This window comes from Pleurodeles waltl, chromosome 7 (assembly GCF_031143425.1).
Source record: "Pleurodeles waltl isolate 20211129_DDA chromosome 7, aPleWal1.hap1.20221129, whole genome shotgun sequence".
NCBI lineage: Eukaryota > Metazoa > Chordata > Amphibia > Caudata > Salamandridae > Pleurodeles > Pleurodeles waltl.
The window spans coordinates 67,270,067-67,289,960 of NC_090446.1; the positions used below are offsets into that span (position 1 = coordinate 67,270,067).

Genomic DNA, 19,894 nt, shown 5'->3' on the forward strand with positions numbered 1-19,894 from the left:
AGACTCACTTACTTAATGACTGCCCCTCATCCTCGGAGTAAAACGCCTCCATAGAGTCTGAAAAATAAAAGGTGCATTTCGTCAGAAAGATCATCATTCAAGATGTGGCATTGTGGAGAAAGTCTACTGAGGACTGCAGGGGATGTGTAATGGTCCAGCAGTGCTTGTGGTCAGGGGCGCAGCTTAGTCAAGAAGACTGGGGGTGTGTTAGCTTCAGATTTTCCGACAATCAGGCTGGCATACAATGTCAAAATACATTATATGCAGTGCTTAATTTGATCAGGTGGTTTCTAGTGCTGGGCACCGACGCTTTTTTTTCTGAATCAGGCATTTACTGCAAGCAAACGAAAAGTATGGGAAAGACGGAGGAAAAGAACAACGAAAAAGCTTCACAAAGGGAGAAAGCTGCAAGCTGCAAGAGTGAGCTAACGAGGCAGGGAGTGTCTATAAATGGATTAAAGAGGCTCGAAATGGCTTTAGGATTACGCTGCCTCAGTATTCCATTCTTGCACATTTAATTGCAGCAGCCGCGTGTTTCAGAGGAGAGCTTCGGGCACGGGTAAAAGGGGTCGTGTGAAGGGAGACGAAAGTGGCTTGGCAGGGCTACTAAGTGAAGAAAACCCAATAATTTGTAAAGTAACCAACATTTTTAACACTTTCAAAGCAGAGAAGGAGAGAGTGAATGTGTGTTTTTGTCCGTTTATGTAAAACTTCTTTGTGAAATCCAACAGATACCTCACTATACCCAACTGAAAGCACCTGCACCCAACTATGTTCCAGTAAAAAATGCATTTATTGGGGGTGTAACCCCCAAATTACACTCCCCACCCATTGTAATTACGCCCCTGCTTGTGGTGTTACTGCACAGCATCACCACACATACTGGCTTTGGCCTCCTCCTTTCTTCTTCGATTCTACAAAATCTAAACCATACATGTGGAGGAAAAGAAACAGAATCTAATCAAGATCACCGTATTCTCAGTAACTAGGGTCACTGAAATTATGTGGCATTGAAGTAATACATGAATTGACAGGTCTGACTAAATTATGTGGCCAAGAAAATGCAAAGCATAGGAAAAGGAGAGGCACATTTTTCATCATATTACATGACAAATGTAAATTAAGTGCTGCAATTCCTGGCACAATCATCTACCTAATTTTGCATTTCAACACAGAGTTATAGACATGGAATAGAAATGCTTCACAACGTACAGTTGTTTTACGCTAAAGGAAGTAATGCACCAACAATTCATTATTTTGTCTTGCATGGAAGCACAGGAATTTCCAGATTATTATCACTGTCCTTTCTACCTTCTGGAGTAAAATAATTTGTGGAAAGCACATTGGGTTCAGTAGTCCGAGAGCAATCATGGGTCCCTGGTCTCAAATAGTGCCACTTGTGCCCTCAGTTCCTCTGACCCACAAACTGAATTACCATGTGCCCCTTTTATCACTTCCCATTCAGTGGCAATGAGGGAGAGCAGGGAAAGGCTCCCTGAAGGAGGCGTTGACGGTTCGACACTAAGAACACAGTAAAACACAATGCAAGTTTGTCACTGAATGTCTGGTCAGTGTTTTACTGTTGTGAAAATATCCTATAAAGTACTTGTATTCACCTAACATGAAGGCTACACATACAATAAGTGTATCTAAACAATATAGAACTCGCTAGCTCCTTCCTAGCCAGATTTTCGACCGCATGTGTTATTCACGTCAGTGAGTCCATTTGCATGCCATGCTTGCAAAAAACACTTGGCCCAAATGTGGAGCCTTTTGTGATTGAATATTAACAATACATGCTTCCACCTAATAGTCATGCGAAGAATCTCTCATAAAGAACCCTATTTGGGAAATATCCTACATGACAGAACTTGATGTTCTTGTCATAAAGGACCCAGTTGAAGAATAATTGAATGATTGCCATCAGTCGTTCTTCAAAAGCAGTTCTATCGTAGTACTGCTTCTGATGTGTAATCCCAATGCTACTAAAAGATAGCTGTTAACTCTCATTTCTTCTGCCTCCTTTTCATGTTACATTGAATTCTCTATGTGGGGTTGAGAAGAGCCATGAACTGCTATCTACCATCACTTTCAATTTATCTGGCAAATGTAACTGGAAAATAAACATCTTTTTGAGTTACCTTTTCACTACATTACACATAACTCTTTGTCAGATTTTCACTGCCTAGGTGTAATCTGTGAAAACAAAAAAATTCCAACCAGGTTTCACCTTTTCATCTCTTTCAGTATCATATCTTTTTATGGTTAGTAGGACCACTGCAATCAGAAATGATGATGGATGGATGTCCTAAATGTGTGTTCGGCCCTTACCTTTACAAAGCACAAAAACGTCATGCATTTATCAATTCAGCTTGTAAGCCATTCTTCCAGAAAACATTCAGCATCTTCTCCTCGGCCCCCTCTGTTATCCCTACTATGCATATGTTACATCTGCTTATCCTCTTCTCCGTTTCCTCTGCATTATACACAGGTGCTTTACTCTTCATTGTAAGGCACCCACTTTTGTCTTCTGACTCCTGACTGCATCTTTGAATTCAGAAATCCATCTATATTACCCAGTCTAGAACATTGCATGAATCCTCTCTTATAAAGGTTTATATCCTCCCCCACCAACCTCTCCACTGTCTAAAACAGTGGTTCTTAACCTGTTGTCCGAAGACCCCTGGGGTCCTCGAGGCCTATTCAGGGAGTCTGCGATGGTGTTAAGAAAATAAATAACAATACAATTAATGTAATAAAGTAATAAAGCATATACAAATAAAAAAAAACTAAATTGAAAATGTAAAAAATATTTTCTAGATTTCGAAACCAAACATAATATCACAATATCTGAGCATTTGTTTGTATATACTTTATTTTGTATGTTTATGTATTGTTCTGAATTTCGAATCATAGAAATTGCTTAGTCTGAGGGTTCCCAGCTTTTAATAATGACTCAGTGGCGGTCCCCGGATTCCAGTAATGATTCAGTGGGGGCCCACAGAAGTCAAAAGGTTAAGAACCAATGGCTTAGAGTATGCCTTTTGAAGGGATCTGTATCACCACTAACTGTGGCTGTACATACATCATACCAAAATGGATACCAGCTGCATCGCACAAGGGGTGCTTGAGGTTTCTCTATTTTTCAAAGGTGATGTCCACATTAGAACATTTCTCATATAACATCATATTTCTGGATCTAGTCTTCCAGCTTGTGTCTCCACTCTCACCGCCTCTGCTCCCAGCTTAAAACTATTTGACGACAAGCCAAAATGACTGTGCGCGCTTCCACAATCCTTCAGCTTTCTGACCAGTGAGGAGACATTTCCACTGCATGTGTGCTCAGCATAATAACCAAAGAAAAACAGTTGATACCACCTTTTGCATAACCCTGTTCCTTACACAGTATGCATAAAGCTCATATAAGAACACTGTTACTCTTCTGCAGAAGTCACCACTTCAGACAGATGCACATGCAAAGACCTACATGACATGCACACTTCTATAGCACTGACTGCCATCTCTTTGGATTATAATGGACATTATATGCATGCTGTTTATATACATTCAAAATTACTAGGAGTAGTAACAGGGCTGTTCGATAAGTCTCGGTTGGTGTTAATCTCTTCATATAGTAGATGAGATAAGATTAGGGAGCACTGGAAGTTTATACACTGATTCCAAAAACAAATTAAGGGCCAGATGTAGGAATGTATGATTTTGCGACTCGGAAATTGCGAGTCGGTGCGACTCGCAATTTGCGGGTCGCAAAATCATATGCAGAATGGTGTCCATGACACCATCTGCGAATCGCAAGGGGGTCGCAAAGACCCACCTGATTAATATTAATGAGGTGGGTCGCAATTTGCGACCCCCTTGCGATTCCCTGCACTCACAGGGATGGTGGCCTGCTGGAGACAGCAGACATCCATGTATGTTACTGCTTTTTTAATAAAACAATTTTTTTTTTGTATTGCAGCCCGTTTTCCTTAAAGGAAAACGAGTTGCAATACAAAAGAAAAAAATGAAACCATTTGGTTTAATTTTTTCAGAGTAGGCAGTGGTCCCACTGCCTGCTCTGAAAAAATATTTTTGGCGACATTCACAAAGGGGAAGGGGTCCCATGGGGACCCCCTCCCTTTTGCGAATGAGTTAGCACCCACTTGACATAGGTGCTAACTGCGAATTGCTTTGCGACCGTGTTCGCGGTCACAAAGCAATTTCGCATCACGGTGCAAACCGCAAATAGGAAGGGAACACCCCATCCTATTTGCGAGTCACATTCCCATTTTGCAAGTCGGTACCGACTCACAAAATGGGAATGTGCATCGCGATGGGTGTTTTGCATGGCGCTAAAAGAGTGGCCTCATTTACTAACAAGTTTCCAAGACGTGTGTGACGTGTTTTATGGCAATAAAAAGTTGTAAATTGGGCTTGTGTAAATTCAACTGCTTTTGTAAATATTGTAACAACTCAATAAAGTATGAGTGTAGTGTAGTAAAAGTGTCACAAACCTGTTTTAAGAGCAGACACCGGTCACAGGGACCACTGCCTACTCCTGCCTACTCCTAAAAATGCTTTTGGTACCATTCGTAAAGGAGAAGGGCTCAAAACTCCTATTTGCCTTTGTGAAAGAAACGAAGAGAAGAGCTGTCAAAGAGCAGCATGCTCTGTGGTGGTGCGCGTTATGGCAGGTGTTGTATGTATTGCCAACAAATAGGAAATTGTAGTGGTTTGATGTGTTTGAGCCAGAGCCATATCTCTGTGTTTAGCTGTTTTCCCAATGATGTTTATTGTTTTTTCAACCTCACTGTGCATTGTGCGGCAACTTCTGCACCCACGTGTGGGTGGGGGAACTCTTAGAGCACATACCTTTGTTAAATATAAATAGCGTGTAATAAAAGCTCTCATCATAGCTATTTGATTAATGTGCATAAACTCTAGCAGATTATGGACATACTAAAGTCAGTGTAATCAATCAATCAAAATGCGTAAAGCGCGGATTGACTGCCTCTGCGTCTGCTATGGAGAAGGAGTGTGGGCCTTTTCTGGCTGAAATTATCAGTCAAGCAATTGCTTCCCTTTTGGGCGTCTCAATGGATGAGATTTAAGCTGAACGACGCTGAACGAGGAACAAGAACGAGGCTCGCCGGGGACGCTGCAGGCTTGAGTGAGCAAGGTGAATCGGACCCTTGATGACGCAGAAATGAAGGTTTTACATTTATTAGCGCATAAAACGTAGTGCTGCAATAATCAAGTGTGACTTTAACCGAACTAATAAAGATTGTACGGGGACAAATGTGCCCTCAGAGTAGTTCGCCAACATTTATAAGCGTGCTTTATATAACGTGATGTATTAGAATTGTACTAATCTGACATAACCGTAAACGTGTGCCATGATTTGCTTGTTTGAAATGTTTTAAATTAGCATAACTTTAGTGGAGGCTTCGGCCTAGTTGCCTTGTCTCACGGTTTAGATGCTCGTGTTTTTCTAATGTGCTAATAAAACGTGTATTCTTGCTTGAAGCTGTACTTTTCCAGTGAGATCGGTTCACATGCTTATCTTTAAGGTTTCGTGCCAGCCTGGCATCTTCTTCTTTGCTCCAAGGTCAATCTGCAGGTGCAGACAATGGAAGCTCTGAAAGTGAGTTAATTGGTAAAATATGTTGCAACTTACGTTCCCGACTCCAAGGATAATGTATGCCTAGGTAGAAGCTTGTAAATTGTTGTTTTGATTGGACAATTTGAAGCCAACCTATGAACCCTCCAATGGAAGACGCTACTGGATTTGAACTGTTGATTATTTAAACCTGGTGCACAAGAAGAAAGCAGCCATTACTCGCCATTACCCGCCATTTGCAGGACATTGCAGCCATTATGGCCCATCTTGCCGACCTCGTCATTTTGCCATCTTCAACGATGCCAATTGATGTTCGACGCCATTTTGAATGAGACTTTGATGCTTTCTCTAATCGAGAGAAAGAGACTTTAAGTAATTCTCACCCTAGAGACTTTAACTTTGATTTGCCCCTTTGCATAAAGTAGTAGTTTTATCCTTTTATCTTGCCGCTGTGAGGCAATTGCCCCGTCCACCCTGCCACCTTTTCCCCCTTTCCCATGCTGATCGAAACCGGTACCTGTGAGACGAAGACTTCCTTGAATGCTGATTGAATTTGGTAAATATGAAGGGAAAATGTACAATTGCATTGTGTTTCTTTTTAGGTAACCAACTGCTGATTTTTGATAAGAGCCCTAGTTAGGAGTTTTCCAAATCAATGTTGCTAAATTGTTTTTCGCATGAAGTCCCACATGCAGATGCTAATTTGAGGTTAGATGAGGATTCATTTTTTGCACGATGCAATTTGAGACCTTGTTATGCTGACTAATGTATGCAATTAGCCCATTACAGATTATAGTTTTAGTGGTTTGCGTTGCTATTATCGAATGCATTGTTATTCAAATGCTGCATAGATTGCATCTTTTTCGCCGTTATGGACAGCTATTAATGTTCATTTACATATATCATTTGGTGTTGAGACACATTTATATCGTGCTAGCTTTGTTAATATAGGGAAATAAATTCATTAACTTTGAATCAACTGGTGTGGTTATTCATGACCGAAAGGTCATGGTTCGCCGAAATGTTTTCTGGATTAATTGTGAAGTGTTATATTGATCAGGGCATTGCTTATGTTCGTTATTGATTATTGATTTGATTAAATTGACTAATCTCGGGTGAAGAGAGCCCCACTTGGTCAAAAGATTCATCGACCCAAGAGCGTCCAAATACAGGTAATTTATTAGGTCGGAACGCTCTATCAGTAGATGGTAGCAGAGGACGGTTTCGCCCTTTGGGACCCCACTCGAGAGGTAACGGTTTCGCCCTTTGGGACCCCACTCGAGAGGTAACGGTTACGCCCTTTGGGACCCCACTCGAGAGGTAACGGTTACGCCCTTTGGGACCCCACTCGAGAGGTAACGGTTTCGCACTTTGGGACCCCACTCGAGAGGTATATGGTGTTGAATTGAAGGTTACGCTCTTTGAGACCCCACTCGAGAAGTATATGGTGTTGAATTAGATTTTTCTTGGGTAAAACAGATTGAGAGAATGATGATGCCCTAAGTCCCCCGCGACTTTCCCGGGATCTCGGAGCTTGCGAATGGAAAGAATGGAGGTGTGAAATCGGCGTTGGCGGTACTAGTGACGGTATGAGTGAAGTCAGGATTTTGCGCTTGCACAGCTTATTGACGCAGATTGTTTGAAAAGGTTGCGAGGATTTTAGAGAATAGCGGAGGTGCGACTCCGAGTGTGAGAGTAGGGAAGTCGTCGAACTTCATGTGCATGTGGCGCTTTGTGCAGAAAAAGGTCCACGTGGTTGTTGTTGTTGAGACGGGCCCTGCGAGGTCAAGAGACTCCGGAGTATGTTGAAAAGTGTATGAGACACTTGTTTTATGTCGTGGTCTGGTCGGTTTAATAGGTTGACCGGGCGTGGTCAACGAGTCGGTACGTGTGTTAAGGGAGTGGAAGAAAACTTCGACTTCGGGGTTTGACAAATTCTAAGTGCACTAGAATAGATCATTGACAAGTTGAGAGCAGTGTCTGCGGGTCAGAATTTGCTTGCGAAAGTGGGGACCGAGAAAGATGGAATAACTGCCGAGGCTAGTGAAAAATCCCTAAGGTCCTGAAGCGATTGTGTTACCCTTCCTGTAGTAAACCGACAGATCTGTTTTATTATTATTTGGTTGCTCGCGATACATGCTAGAAGTTGTTACGAGAGGAGCTGAGTGAAGGAGGACAAGCCGCGAGGCTTTGTCAGCCGCAGTGTGTGTGAGTTTGACGTCACTAGGAGCCGCGCTGGGATAGGTTGGTTGCAGAGAAGGGTCGCGCACGGATTGGACGCAGTCCGTGGGGCTCGATTGGAAGGGGAAAGGCAAGCGAAGAGTATTCCGGGAATTAAAGTCACTTATTGATTACAAACTTTGTGAAATAAAAGACGAGAAAATGAAATTTTTTAAAGCATTAAAGAGTGCGATGAAGGGGGAGGCTTACATTAAAGCGAGCGTAGGAGAGGAGACGCCACCCGAAGGTACACCAGCTTACATTGTAATGGAGGAAAGGGGGGTAGCTCCGTGCCTTTGGCTAAAGCAATGGCACAAGCTGACAGAGAGACATGGGAGCGTAGCGTTCCCGATCCATGGGACATTCAATATAAGGATCCTAGAGAATTTGAGATTCGCGATGTACGACATGAAGGTACCTCCAAGGCCAGCACAGTTTGAGGCTCTAGCGATTTGGGAACTAATGGCTAGACAGCAACAGCAAAAGAAGTTCGAGACCAGGATAAGAAAGGTAGAAAAGACACTAGCGGACGCTTGGTGGGATAATGCACAGAAGGTGTGGAGGTCAGATATATTGCAGGGGATAAAATTGTTTCCCGCAATTGCTAAGGAAGAAGAGGCGACAGGCAAGAAAGCTACCTGTAAGACAAACAGGAGGTGTTCCAAAGATAGAGAGGACGAGGAAAAGTTAAGGAGAGAAGACGAGTCAGAGGATGAGGAGTTCATCATGCAATTGCTGAACGACCGTCCACCACCTTATGCAGAGAGTGAACAAGGTCCAAGTACCAGTTCTGCCCCTCCGGCACCGGTACAGAATAATGAAACTCCGAATTCAGAAACGCCATCGGGATCTAAGGACCCGAGTTTACTGTTCACCCCGCAGATACCGCAGGTTAGGAGAATATATCCAGATGTGCCTATATTGAAAACAGCAGAAAATTATCGGCCGCAGGTCCCAAGGTACTACAGCAGTGACAACAGTACGGGAATGATTCTAGATCCAACCGTAATGGGAGTACAGAATGGTCGCAACCCAACATTGGCACAAGCTGAATCAACCCAGCTTTTGATGCCTCAAAAGCAGATGCAGGGGGGAACCGCACATGCTCAGATGACGGGGAGTCAGACGGGCATGCCGGCAATGATGACCCATAGTGTGGGAATGAACATGCCTCAGAACCTGGGGAATGGACAGAACCCAGATGCGATATCCCTACCCATTACTGTAGGTCCACCGGTACCTCTGTACATTCAGCCTAACTCAGGTATGAGCGGTCAAGGATCAATGGTGCAGAATGGGACGGAAAGGAGGTGCATAGAAAACACTCCAGAGACAACTCCGATAGCGGCTCTGCCAACTGGATCTGGGTCCTTGATGGAGTTTAGTCCCATATGTGCTCAGTCAACAGTGGTGAGGTCAAGTCCCCACTGATGATACCGCTATCATCGAACACTGAAAAGTTGCCGCAACCATCAATGGCAGTCGATGTGAATGCTACACTGATGGGGTTGAATGCGCAACAGCTGACACAGTGGTTCAACAGTGTGAATTCCACACAAAGCTCAGCCAGTGGGAAGGGAGAAGACTATCTGAATAGGGTCAGGTTGAACATGGAAGCAGAAGAATTGGTGGAAGGGACTATGGGTTTGAATAGGTTAGAGTCCTACTCGGAAGAAGAGCTGAGGTATCTATGTCCCAGGATTACGAGAGAAGTGAACAAGGTACATAGAAGGTTGCAAGAAAAAGCTGACAAAAATGGGGTTGAGATAGACAAGACAAAACACTTGAGCAGGAGCTATAGACTGGATTTCGGGACCACAGACTTTGAACACATGAGGTCAGCAGGCATGAAAACGCACCTTAGAGAATTGCTGCAGAGTGCACAAGTGTGGAGGTGCTTAGACAAATGGGAAAGCAGATGGGCAAAGAAAAAGGAAAAGAGGAAAGATAGTGTCCCAGAGCATAAGGAGAAAAGACCACAGAGTAGTGATGCAATAACCATGTTACCAATGAGGGAGACAGCAGGGGGAAAATTAATACATGTACCGTGGCACAGAAGCGACATTCAGTCTTTTACGGATGATTTTCCCAAACTGAGAGAGAAACCGATTGAATGGTATCAACAGACTGATAGGTTTGTGAAGCTTGCAAAATGTCTTTGGGAAGACCTGAACACCCTCTTTGAGATTGTGGTTCCGGCAGACTTGTGGGAAGACTGCAAAAGGGCTGTAGGTTGGCCGACAAGTGAACCAGAGAGAGACAGGGATACGGGTGCACCATCACCTATGGTAATGAGCTTGTACTATAAGGTGATTGAGCATTTGAAGACGAAGGTTGCCGCGAAAAATGTGGATTGGCAGAAGATTGATCGAACTGCCCAAGAGGCTAAAGAGTCGATTCATGGTTACTATGAGAGGTTGTTGAAGGCGTTCAAGAACTACAGTGGCACGGAAACAATAGAGGCAAAGGACATGCTTCATTTTGTGTTTAGATTTGTGGAAGGGCTGAGACCAGAGATAAGTCAGATGATAAAGACGCATTTGATTTGTTGGCAGTCGAAACCTATTGATGAGGTGTTGAATTATGCGAAATACTGTAGCGACGAAATTGAAGTGAAACAGAAAAGGTTGAAAGAGAAAGTGATGGTGATGCAACTTAAAGCAGCTCAGACAGGTTTGCAAGGGTTGCAAGGGTTCCAACAGCAGATACCGCAGCCGCAGCCGCAGGGAAATATGGTGTTTCAGCCACAGGCGAGAGGCAGAGGCAGAGGAGGCTTTGGGAGTAATGGTCCGGATTTGAACACTGTTGCAATTCCGAATGGTGTGCAGGCAATGAAAAGGGTGATGCCGTGTCACGTGTGCGGAATCGTCGGGCATTGGAAACGTGAGTGCCCGATGGTGGTGCAGGAAGGTGCAGGTGTTGGTCAGCAAAACAATGATGTCAATGCATTCCAGACAATGAGGGGACCGAAAATGAGAGGTCCAAACCCAAATTTCAGACCATAAATCAGCTGCAGGGATTACAGCCCATGCAGCCGCAGCAGATGCAGATGCCCCGTATGCAGATGACGCAAATGCAGCCAATGCAACAGCAGTTTCCCATGGTACCTAATCAGCAAATGCAAATACCTTTGGCACCAGTGAGTCAGCAGCAAGTGATGGTTCCTTCACAGGTCTCGGGTCAGGTGATGAATACAAATGGCACTGTACAACAGTTCCCATTACACAGTGAGAATGGAATAAACAATGTATGGGAGAGTGAAAGTTCAGATGAGGAGGGAAATTGTGTGCTTGCAGCATCCTTGGAAGTTGATCAAAAGGGTCCATGTGTGGAGGGAAGAGTTATGGGTCATCGTGTTTCATTCTTGGTTGACACAGGAGCCACACTTTCAACTGTTAGGAGCATTGAAGTACCAAATTTGCCACTCTCAGGGAGAACAGTTCAAGTAGTGGGAGTAGCAAACAGGCACCTGACGAACCCAATCACAGATCCAGTACAAGTCAGAATTGGTAACTATCAAGGGTCACATAATTTTGTGGTATGTGACTCAAGCCCGATAGCACTGTTAGGGAGAGACCTATAGTGCAAATTGGGATGTTCGATTATGTGTTCGAACGATGGAATTAGAATTCAGACGAGCAGTGATGGGGAAGAAGAGGACAGTGTAGAAGGGGATGAGATGGAAACTGTCGATGAAGAATATCCTCTGATTAACCTTTTTCCGATGATAACTGAAGAAGATATTCCAGCTGAATTACGGGAAACAGTCGGAAAGGAAGTGTGGGATATGACAGGAAAAGAGGTGGGATTGGTGAAAGGAGTGGAACCAGTGAAAGTGACCGTAAAACCCAATGTAACCTTTCCCCAGACCCCACAATACCACATGGCACAAGACACCCTCATGAAAGTCGCCCAACTCATTGACGAGTTTGTAAAGCAGGGAGTACTGAGAGAAGTGTTAAGCAGTCCATGTAATTCACCAATCATGGGACTAATAAAGCCGAGTGGAAAGGTCCGAATCGTGCAGGACTTGAGGAAAATAAATGACATCATAATTAAATGCTGCCCTGTAGTACCGAATCCAGCTGTGATAATGTTTCAAGTCCCTTGCGATGCCGAGTGGTTCTCAGTCATCGACTTGTCACAAGCATTCTTTTCGGTGCCTCTTCATGAGGACAGCCAATTTCTCTTTTGTTTCAAATTCTTAGACAGAGTTTACAGTTGGTGTCGAATTCCTCAAGGGTTTTCTGAGTCACCGTCAATTTTCAATCAGATTCTAAAGAAAGACTTGGAAGCGTTAGAATTGCCATTCGAGTCAACCCTAGTACAGTACATTGATGACTTACTGATTGCATCTAAGACAGAAAGTGGCTGCACAGCCGACACCATTGCTCTACTGAACCATTTGGGAAGGAATGGACACAAGGTGTCTCCTTCAAAGTTGCAGTTCTGTCAGAAGAAAGTAAAATACTTGGGTCATCAAATAGAGAAAGGGTCACGGAGAATAATGAAGGAAAGAATAACAAGTGTACTTCAAATGAGTCCACCAAAGATGAGGAGGGAGGTGAGGAAGTTTTTGGGGATGGTGAGCTACTGTCGCCAGTGGATTCCCAACTTCTCAACCCTAGCAAAGCCTTTACTGAAACTGACCCATAAAGATGCCTTGGATGAAATTGAGCTGAAAGGAGATGAGATGGATGCTTTAATTGAATTGAAAGAATGCATGTGCAGGGCTCCAGCTTTAGGTATGCCTGATTACACAAAGCCTTTCACATTGTTTTGTCATGAACGTGATGCATGTTCTTTGTCTGTCTTGACCCAAGCCCATGGTGGCATAAACAGACCAGTAGCGTATTTTTCAGCTACTTTGGATCCGGTCGCAGCAGCACTGCCAGGGTGTTTGCGCGCCGTAGCAGCAGTTGGTATCAGCCTCACTCAGAGTGAAGGAATAGTGATGGGACACCCATTAACAGTCATGGTCCCTCACTCAGTTGAGATACTTTTGACCCGCTCCCGAACGCAACACATGACTGGAGCAAGACTCACAAGGTATGAAACAATAATTCTGGGCTCACCGAATGTGCAGCTGAAAAGGTGCACTACGTTGAATCCAGCAACCTTGCTTCCCGGTGAAAATGCTGAAATTGAGAACGCTGAAGACGTCGAGCACGACTGCCTTCAGGTGACTGAATTTTGCACAAAACCCCGACCTGATATTAGGGATACTAAGCTTGATGAAAATGACAATATTATTTTTGTTGATGGTTCATGTCTAAGAGATGGGTTGGGAATTTTGAAAGCAGGATATGCTGTATGTACTGTAACAGGTGTCTTGGAAGCATCCTGGCTTCAAGGAGTCTATTCCGCACAAGTAGCAGAGCTTGTAGCCCTTACAAGAGCATGCCAACTGTCTACATTGATGAAGGTTACCATTTACACTGACAGTCAGTACGGGTTTGGAATTGTGCACGACTTTGGGCAACTATGGTCACAGAGAGGTTTCCTGACCTCTTCAGGGTCCCCAGTGAAAAACGGGGAGAGAATAAGGGAATTGTTACACGCCATTCAGATGCCAGCCGAAATTGCAGTGGTAAAGTGTAGTGCTCATACAAAAGGACAGGACTATGTTTCCCTGGGAAATGCATATGCGGATCAAGTCGCAAGATTTTGTGCCTTGAACTGTATATTGCTCAGGGATGAATGGAATTTGATAAGTGAGCCAGAGCTCGAACCAGCTGAAGCATTTGCCTTGAAGGTCGTGGATACAATGGATGAACTAAAAGCATTACAGAATAGCGTCAGGGAGGATGAAAGAGCTTCCTGGATTAAGTCACAATGTACAAGGAGACCAGATGAGTTATGGGTTTCAAATGAAGGAAAATTTGTTTTACCAAATAGTCTCTTATCGCAGCTAGCGCGGTTCTATCATGGGCAGGCTCACCTAGGGAGAGATGCCATGATAAGATTGTTCAAAACTGATTGGTTTAACCCCAGATTCCGTCAGGTTGCAGAAGCAGTTTGCCATCGTTGTGTCATTTGTCAGCAGATGAACCCAGGAAAGGGAACGGTTGTGAACGTGAGCCACATTGGCAGGGCGGGTGGCCCGTTCAGCAGAATGCAGATGGACTTTATTGAGATGCCTGTGCATGGAGGTCTGAAGTATGTGTTGGTGATTGTGTGCATTTTTAGTCACTGGATTGAAGCATACCCCACACGTAGAAATGACAGCCTTACAGTTGCAAAACTATTGTTGAGGGAGTTGATACCACGTTTCGGATTCCCGATCTCTTTAGAATCAGATAGAGGAAGTCACTTCAATAACGAGGTGATAAAGTTACTTTGCGCAGCGCTGAACATTGAGCAAAAACTGCATTGTAGCTATCGCCCTGAAGCCTCAGGACTGGTGGAACAAATGAATGGTACACTGAAATCAAGAATGGCGAAAATATGTGCATCGACAAATTTGAAATGGCCTGACGCATTGCCTTTGGTGTTAATGTCAATGAGAAACACCCCTGACGAAAGACTGGATTGTTCCCGCACGAAATTCTCATGGGCAGGGCCATGAGACTTCCTGCAGTTCCCGCAAACGCGCTTTTGAATATTACAGATGATATGGTGTTAGACTACTGCAAAGGTCTGGCTGACGTGGTTCGCTCTTTCTCTCACCAGATGGAAGCAACCACCTTGCCACCGATCCAAGGTCCAGGACACACACTAAAAGCAGGTGACTGGGTCGTAATAAAGAAGCACGTGAGGAAGTCGTGTCTGGAACCCCGTTGGAAAGGCCCTTTCCAAGTGATCCTGACGACCACTACCGCTTTGAAGTGTGCGGGAGTTCCCAACTGGATCCACGCCAGTCATACAAAGAAAGTGTTGTGTCCCACAGATGAGGAAGTTGAAGCGCTGAAACTGCCAGTACCTGATAACAAAGTGCCGAGCGCTGAGACAGAGCAAAACAGAACTAGAAGCGAACAGGCAGAAATAGAGGAGAGAGAAATATTCTCTGAGGACGAAACAACCTATTCACTTGGGGAAGACCAAGGAGAAACCTCAGACAGCGACGAAGCAGCTGAAGGTAACAAAGAGCCTGAAGCAGCTGAAAGTGACAAAGAGCCTGAAGAAAGTAACGGTGACAAAGGGCTCGAAAAAGGTGAAGAAGCAGGAGAGCCTGATCAGAGGAGGGCTTTCCCAGAAGCAGACGGTACAGAAAAAGAAAAGGAAAACCTGATTGACTCCCCAGAAGGAGGGGACAAGGCAGAACAGAACGAAACTGTTCAAACTTCCTCAGAAGAGATCGCAGGTCCATCAAGTGGACACAGTGCAAAGAGAAGACCAAGTATATCACCAGTAAAACTAAGAACTAGAGAAACATTGAACGACAGTGAAGGGCCAAGAGTGAAAGAGAAAAGAAAGGAAGTGTCTGTCGTGGTACCAACATCAAGTGAAGAAAAAGACTTGGCCAAAGAGGAAAGTACCAGTGAGGCAGAATCAAAGAGAGATGCAAAATTGAAAAGGAAAAGGATACCAAACAGGAGATATTCCGGTCCAGAATGGGCATATGTAGTCAATGACGATTGGACCGACGAATTTGTATCTCTTAGCCTCGAGAACGAAGAAGAAGAGATACCAATAGAAAATAAAAGTTTTATGGACACTATTGACTGAAAAAACTGATAAATGACATTGCTTGCTATAATCTAACGTGATACAACCGGCTGAGACATTGCTAAACCGGATGAGACATTTGCTAACTTGATAAGACTTTGATAACCTGATTGACTCTTAAACCCGATTTGAGACAACGTTGCTAACTGATAAAAGACTCTTAAACCCGATTTGAGACAACGTTGCTAACTGATAAAAGACTGAGTTATTGCCGAATTGAGACGAATGCTGCTAACCGACAAGTGACTGGGCTCCTGAAGAAAACTGTGTGAACATTGCGCTCGTTCAGCTTTGTAACTAATTGCTAAATCGTTTCTTTATAAGTGCTTCTAGCTCTCTGATTCTATACAGATCATGACTAAGTACGCTACACAAAACAGTAGAGTGAAATATTGTAAATATGCGTGTATAGGCTTGATAACTGCATGTGTACTAATAATAATGGCAATAGTGCTTGCAACGCGTGGTAAGGGTGAAAATGAGAAAATTGATGCTTCTACTTCTGCTCCTGTTACTGTCACTGAACTAACCGCATTGAAAAGACTAGAATTAGATGAGAGACACTTGCATGATAAGAAGGAACTTTCGTACAATGTTTTCTATCGCCTACTAACAGAATATGTTGAGACTATGGATGCGAAAGATTGTTATGTGTGTACACAGATACCGACATCGGTAACGGAAGGGGTGACTTATCACCACATGCCTCTTACATATGGGATTACATGTAGTTTAGTAACTTCTAGATTTTATGGTCAAACTAACATACAGTATTTTTATTCAAATTATGATGTTACCTTTGCATATGTTCCTATAATAACGCAACTAAGCCAGATTGCTAAAGATTGGGATGCTAAAATAATGAGGGAATTTTTCGAGCCAATGCAACCTTTTGAAACAACTCACGCTCATAGGGAAAACCTTACCTGCTCGCTCTCTGCAGTAGAAATAAGCTTTTTAGATCGCACAGATGATAGAAGGGCACAAATGAATGCAAAATTAGAAAAGGAGCTAAGTAAGAGGACTTCAGTAGATAATTATGCTTTTGCCGCAATAAAAACACAAGGAAAAATAGCTTTAGTCGCTTGGCATGTAGGGAAATTTTGTATATATCGTGGTGAATCTTATTATGATAACATTTTCGTGGGAGCGAGTGAATGTAAACATACGTTTATCTTTAAGGCCAAATGGACATTCATGCTGAACGGACTTGACCCTGTCATACCTGGTGTATATTACATTTGTGGGCATAATGCCTATTATCGTCTTCCAAAGGGATGGTGGGGGAGATGTTATTTGGGTATAGTGTTCCCAAAGGTTTATCAACTGGATGACCTATCGGTGATTCCAAAGACGCCTGGATCTCATCGTATCCAGAAAAGAGAGACCGCAGCTGCTGTGGTAGGAGATATATTTGGCGCCATGATTCCTTCATTGGGAGTTGTGTTGAATTCCATCAAAATAAGAAAGTTGTCTACTATAGTGGATAACATGTTGACAAAGTTTTCATGTGCTATAATCCTGATGGATGCTGAACTTGCAGCAGAAAGAGCTATGACTCTTCAAAACAGGCTTGCCCTAGACATTCTTTTAGCAAAGGATGGCGGCGTTTGCAAAATGCTTGGTGCGCGTCACTGTTGCACGTATATACCAGACAACAGTGTGAAGATTAAAACAATGCTTGCAAATCTAACAAAAGAGAGTGCAGACTTGAAGGAATTGAAAGAACCAGGAGTTTGGGAGAAGGTTGGAAAGGGAGTTGCTTCCGTGGGAAATTGGCTTGGTGGCATTTGGAATGGAATATTACTAAAAATAATACAGGGAATACTAATAGTACTAATTTGCATCTTTGGGATTTGGGGAATAAAGAGGGGAATACTAATGATCATGGCAAGAATTAAGAGAAGGAAGGAAGAGAAAATGATGAAAAGAATGGCAGAAGAATACAAGGCAAGAACAAGGGGAACTAAAAGGCAAAGAGAACTGACAGAATTTTAATGGAATAAAATTTGTGGGAATAGTTTTGTGTGATGACAAATAGTCATCAGAGGAGGGATTGATGACGCAGAAATGAAGGTTTTACATTTATTAGCGCATAAAACGTAGTGCTGCAATAATCAAGTGTGACTTTAACCGAACTAATAAAGATTGTACGGGGACAAATGTGCCCTCAGAGTAGTTCGCCAACATTTATAAGCGTGCTTTATATAACGTGATGTATTAGAATTGTACTAATCTGACATAACCGTAAACGTGTGCCATGATTTGCTTGTTTGAAATGTTTTAAATTAGCATAACTTTAGTGGAGGCTTCGGCCTAGTTGCCTTGTCTCACGGTTTAGATGCTCGTGTTTTTCTAATGTGCTAATAAAACGTGTATTCTTGCTTGAAGCTGTACTTTTCCAGTGAGATCGGTTCACATGCTTATCTTTAAGGTTTCGTGCCAGCCTGGCATCTTCTTCTTTGCTCCAAGGTCAATCTGCAGGTGCAGACAATGGAAGCTCTGAAAGTGAGTTAATTGGTAAAATATGTTGCAACTTACGTTCCCGACTCCAAGGATAATGTATGCCTAGGTAGAAGCTTGTAAATTGTTGTTTTGATTGGACAATTTGAAGCCAACCTATGAACCCTCCAATGGAAGACCCTACTGGATTTGAACTGTTGATTATTTAAACCTGGTGCACAAGAAGAAAGCAGCCATTACTCGCCATTACCTGCCATTTGCAGGACATTGCAGCCATTATGGCCCATCTTGCCGACCTCGTCATTTTGCCATCTTCAACGATGCCAATTGATGTTCGACGCCATTTTGAATGAGACTTTGATGCTTTCTCTAATCGAGAGAAAGAGACTTTAAGTAATTCTCACCCTAGAGACTTTAACTTTGATTTGCCCCTTTGCATAAAGTAGTAGTTTTATCCTTTTATCTTGCCGCTGTGAGGCAATTGCCCCGTCCACCCTGCCCCCTTTGCCCCCGTCCCATGCTGATCGAAACCGGTACCTGTGAGACGAAGACTTCCTTGAATGCTGATTGAATTTGGTAAATATGAAGGGAAAATGTACAATTGCATTGTGTTTCTTTTTAGGTAACCAACTGCTGATTTTTGATAAGAGCCCTAGTTAGGAGTTTTCCAAATCAATGTTGCTAAATTGTTTTTCGCATGAAGTCCCACATGCAGATGCTAATTTGAGGTTAGATGAGGATTCATTTGTTGCACGATGCAATTTGAGACCTTGTTATGCTGACTAATGTATGCAATTAGCCCATTACAGATTATAGTTTTAGTGGTTTGCGTTGCTATTATCGAATGCATTGTTATTCAAATGCTGCATAGATTGCATCTTTTTCGCCGTTATGGACAGCTATTAATGTTCATTTACATATATCATTTGGTGTTGAGACACATTTATATCGTGCTAGCTTTGTTAATATAGGGAAATAAATTCATTAACTTTGAATCAACTGGTGTGGTTATTCATGACCGAAAGGTCATGGTTCGCCGAAATGTTTTCTGGATTAATTGTGAAGTGTTATGTTGATCAGGGCATTGCTTATGTTCGTTATTGATTATTGATTTGATTAAATTGACTAATCTCGGGTGAAGAGAGCCCCACTTGGTCAAAAGATTCATCGACCCAAGAGCGTCCAAATACAGGTAATTTATTAGGTCGGAACGCTCTATCACCCTCTGCTTGGAAGATTCAGGCATTGCCCCGCAGCCCCAGCTCAGAGACACAACGCAACGCAGAGTCGAGCACTACCGAGAGAAAGTATCGGGGCTCGCAGGGCTCATGGAGCACTGCCGGAGCGCTACCTGAACACTGCCTGAGTGAATCAGGTGGCGACGCTGTCCTGGGGCATCACAGGATGCAGGGTGCAGGACACAGAGGAGCTGAGGAAACCTTGCTGCAGCAGGTTGGTCTGGTGCAGCCATGGGGCCTGATCGGTCGAGCAACCCCTCATCGCTTCAGCATCGCATTTCAGTGCATCAGTGCACCCCAGCCCTAAAACGGCACCCCAGCCCTCCAGCGGCTGCCCTGAGTACCCTCAGGACCTCGTGACTCAATTGAGCAAAAGAGTGCCCAGTAAGGGCCATAAGTACGAACACATTTTCCCGTAGACACAGAAGCGGTAAAACTGCTTAGTACATCTGGCCCTTGGTGAGCAAAGAGGGAGCAAAATTGTGTCCGGTTAAAAGATACCTATGAAGGTGTCCCACCTCTACATTGGATGACACGTTTAAGTCTTTCAGAGGCCAGTGCTGGCGGATGCGACCAGATGATTTTAACCAGGTCTCCAGGTTGGTGAGTTTGTTCTGTTTTCTCACTAGCAAGTGCCACCGATTCCAAATTGTAACAGCTCAAACATAAGCAGCATAGCTAGTCT

General features: G+C 43.5%; 1 protein-coding gene across 3 annotated transcripts in view; it reads right to left on the bottom strand.

Annotated features, from left to right (window-relative positions):
* The window catches only part of LOC138247187 (uncharacterized), a 70,289-nt gene that overhangs the window by 13,278 nt on the left and 37,117 nt on the right, over positions 1–19,894 (bottom strand). For all 3 annotated transcript variants that reach the window (XM_069201934.1, XM_069201933.1, XM_069201935.1), the window contains exon 2: positions 13–57. In XM_069201934.1, the coding sequence (XP_069058035.1) occupies positions 13–57 (45 nt within the window). The remainder of the gene's footprint in view (positions 1–12; positions 58–19,894) is intronic.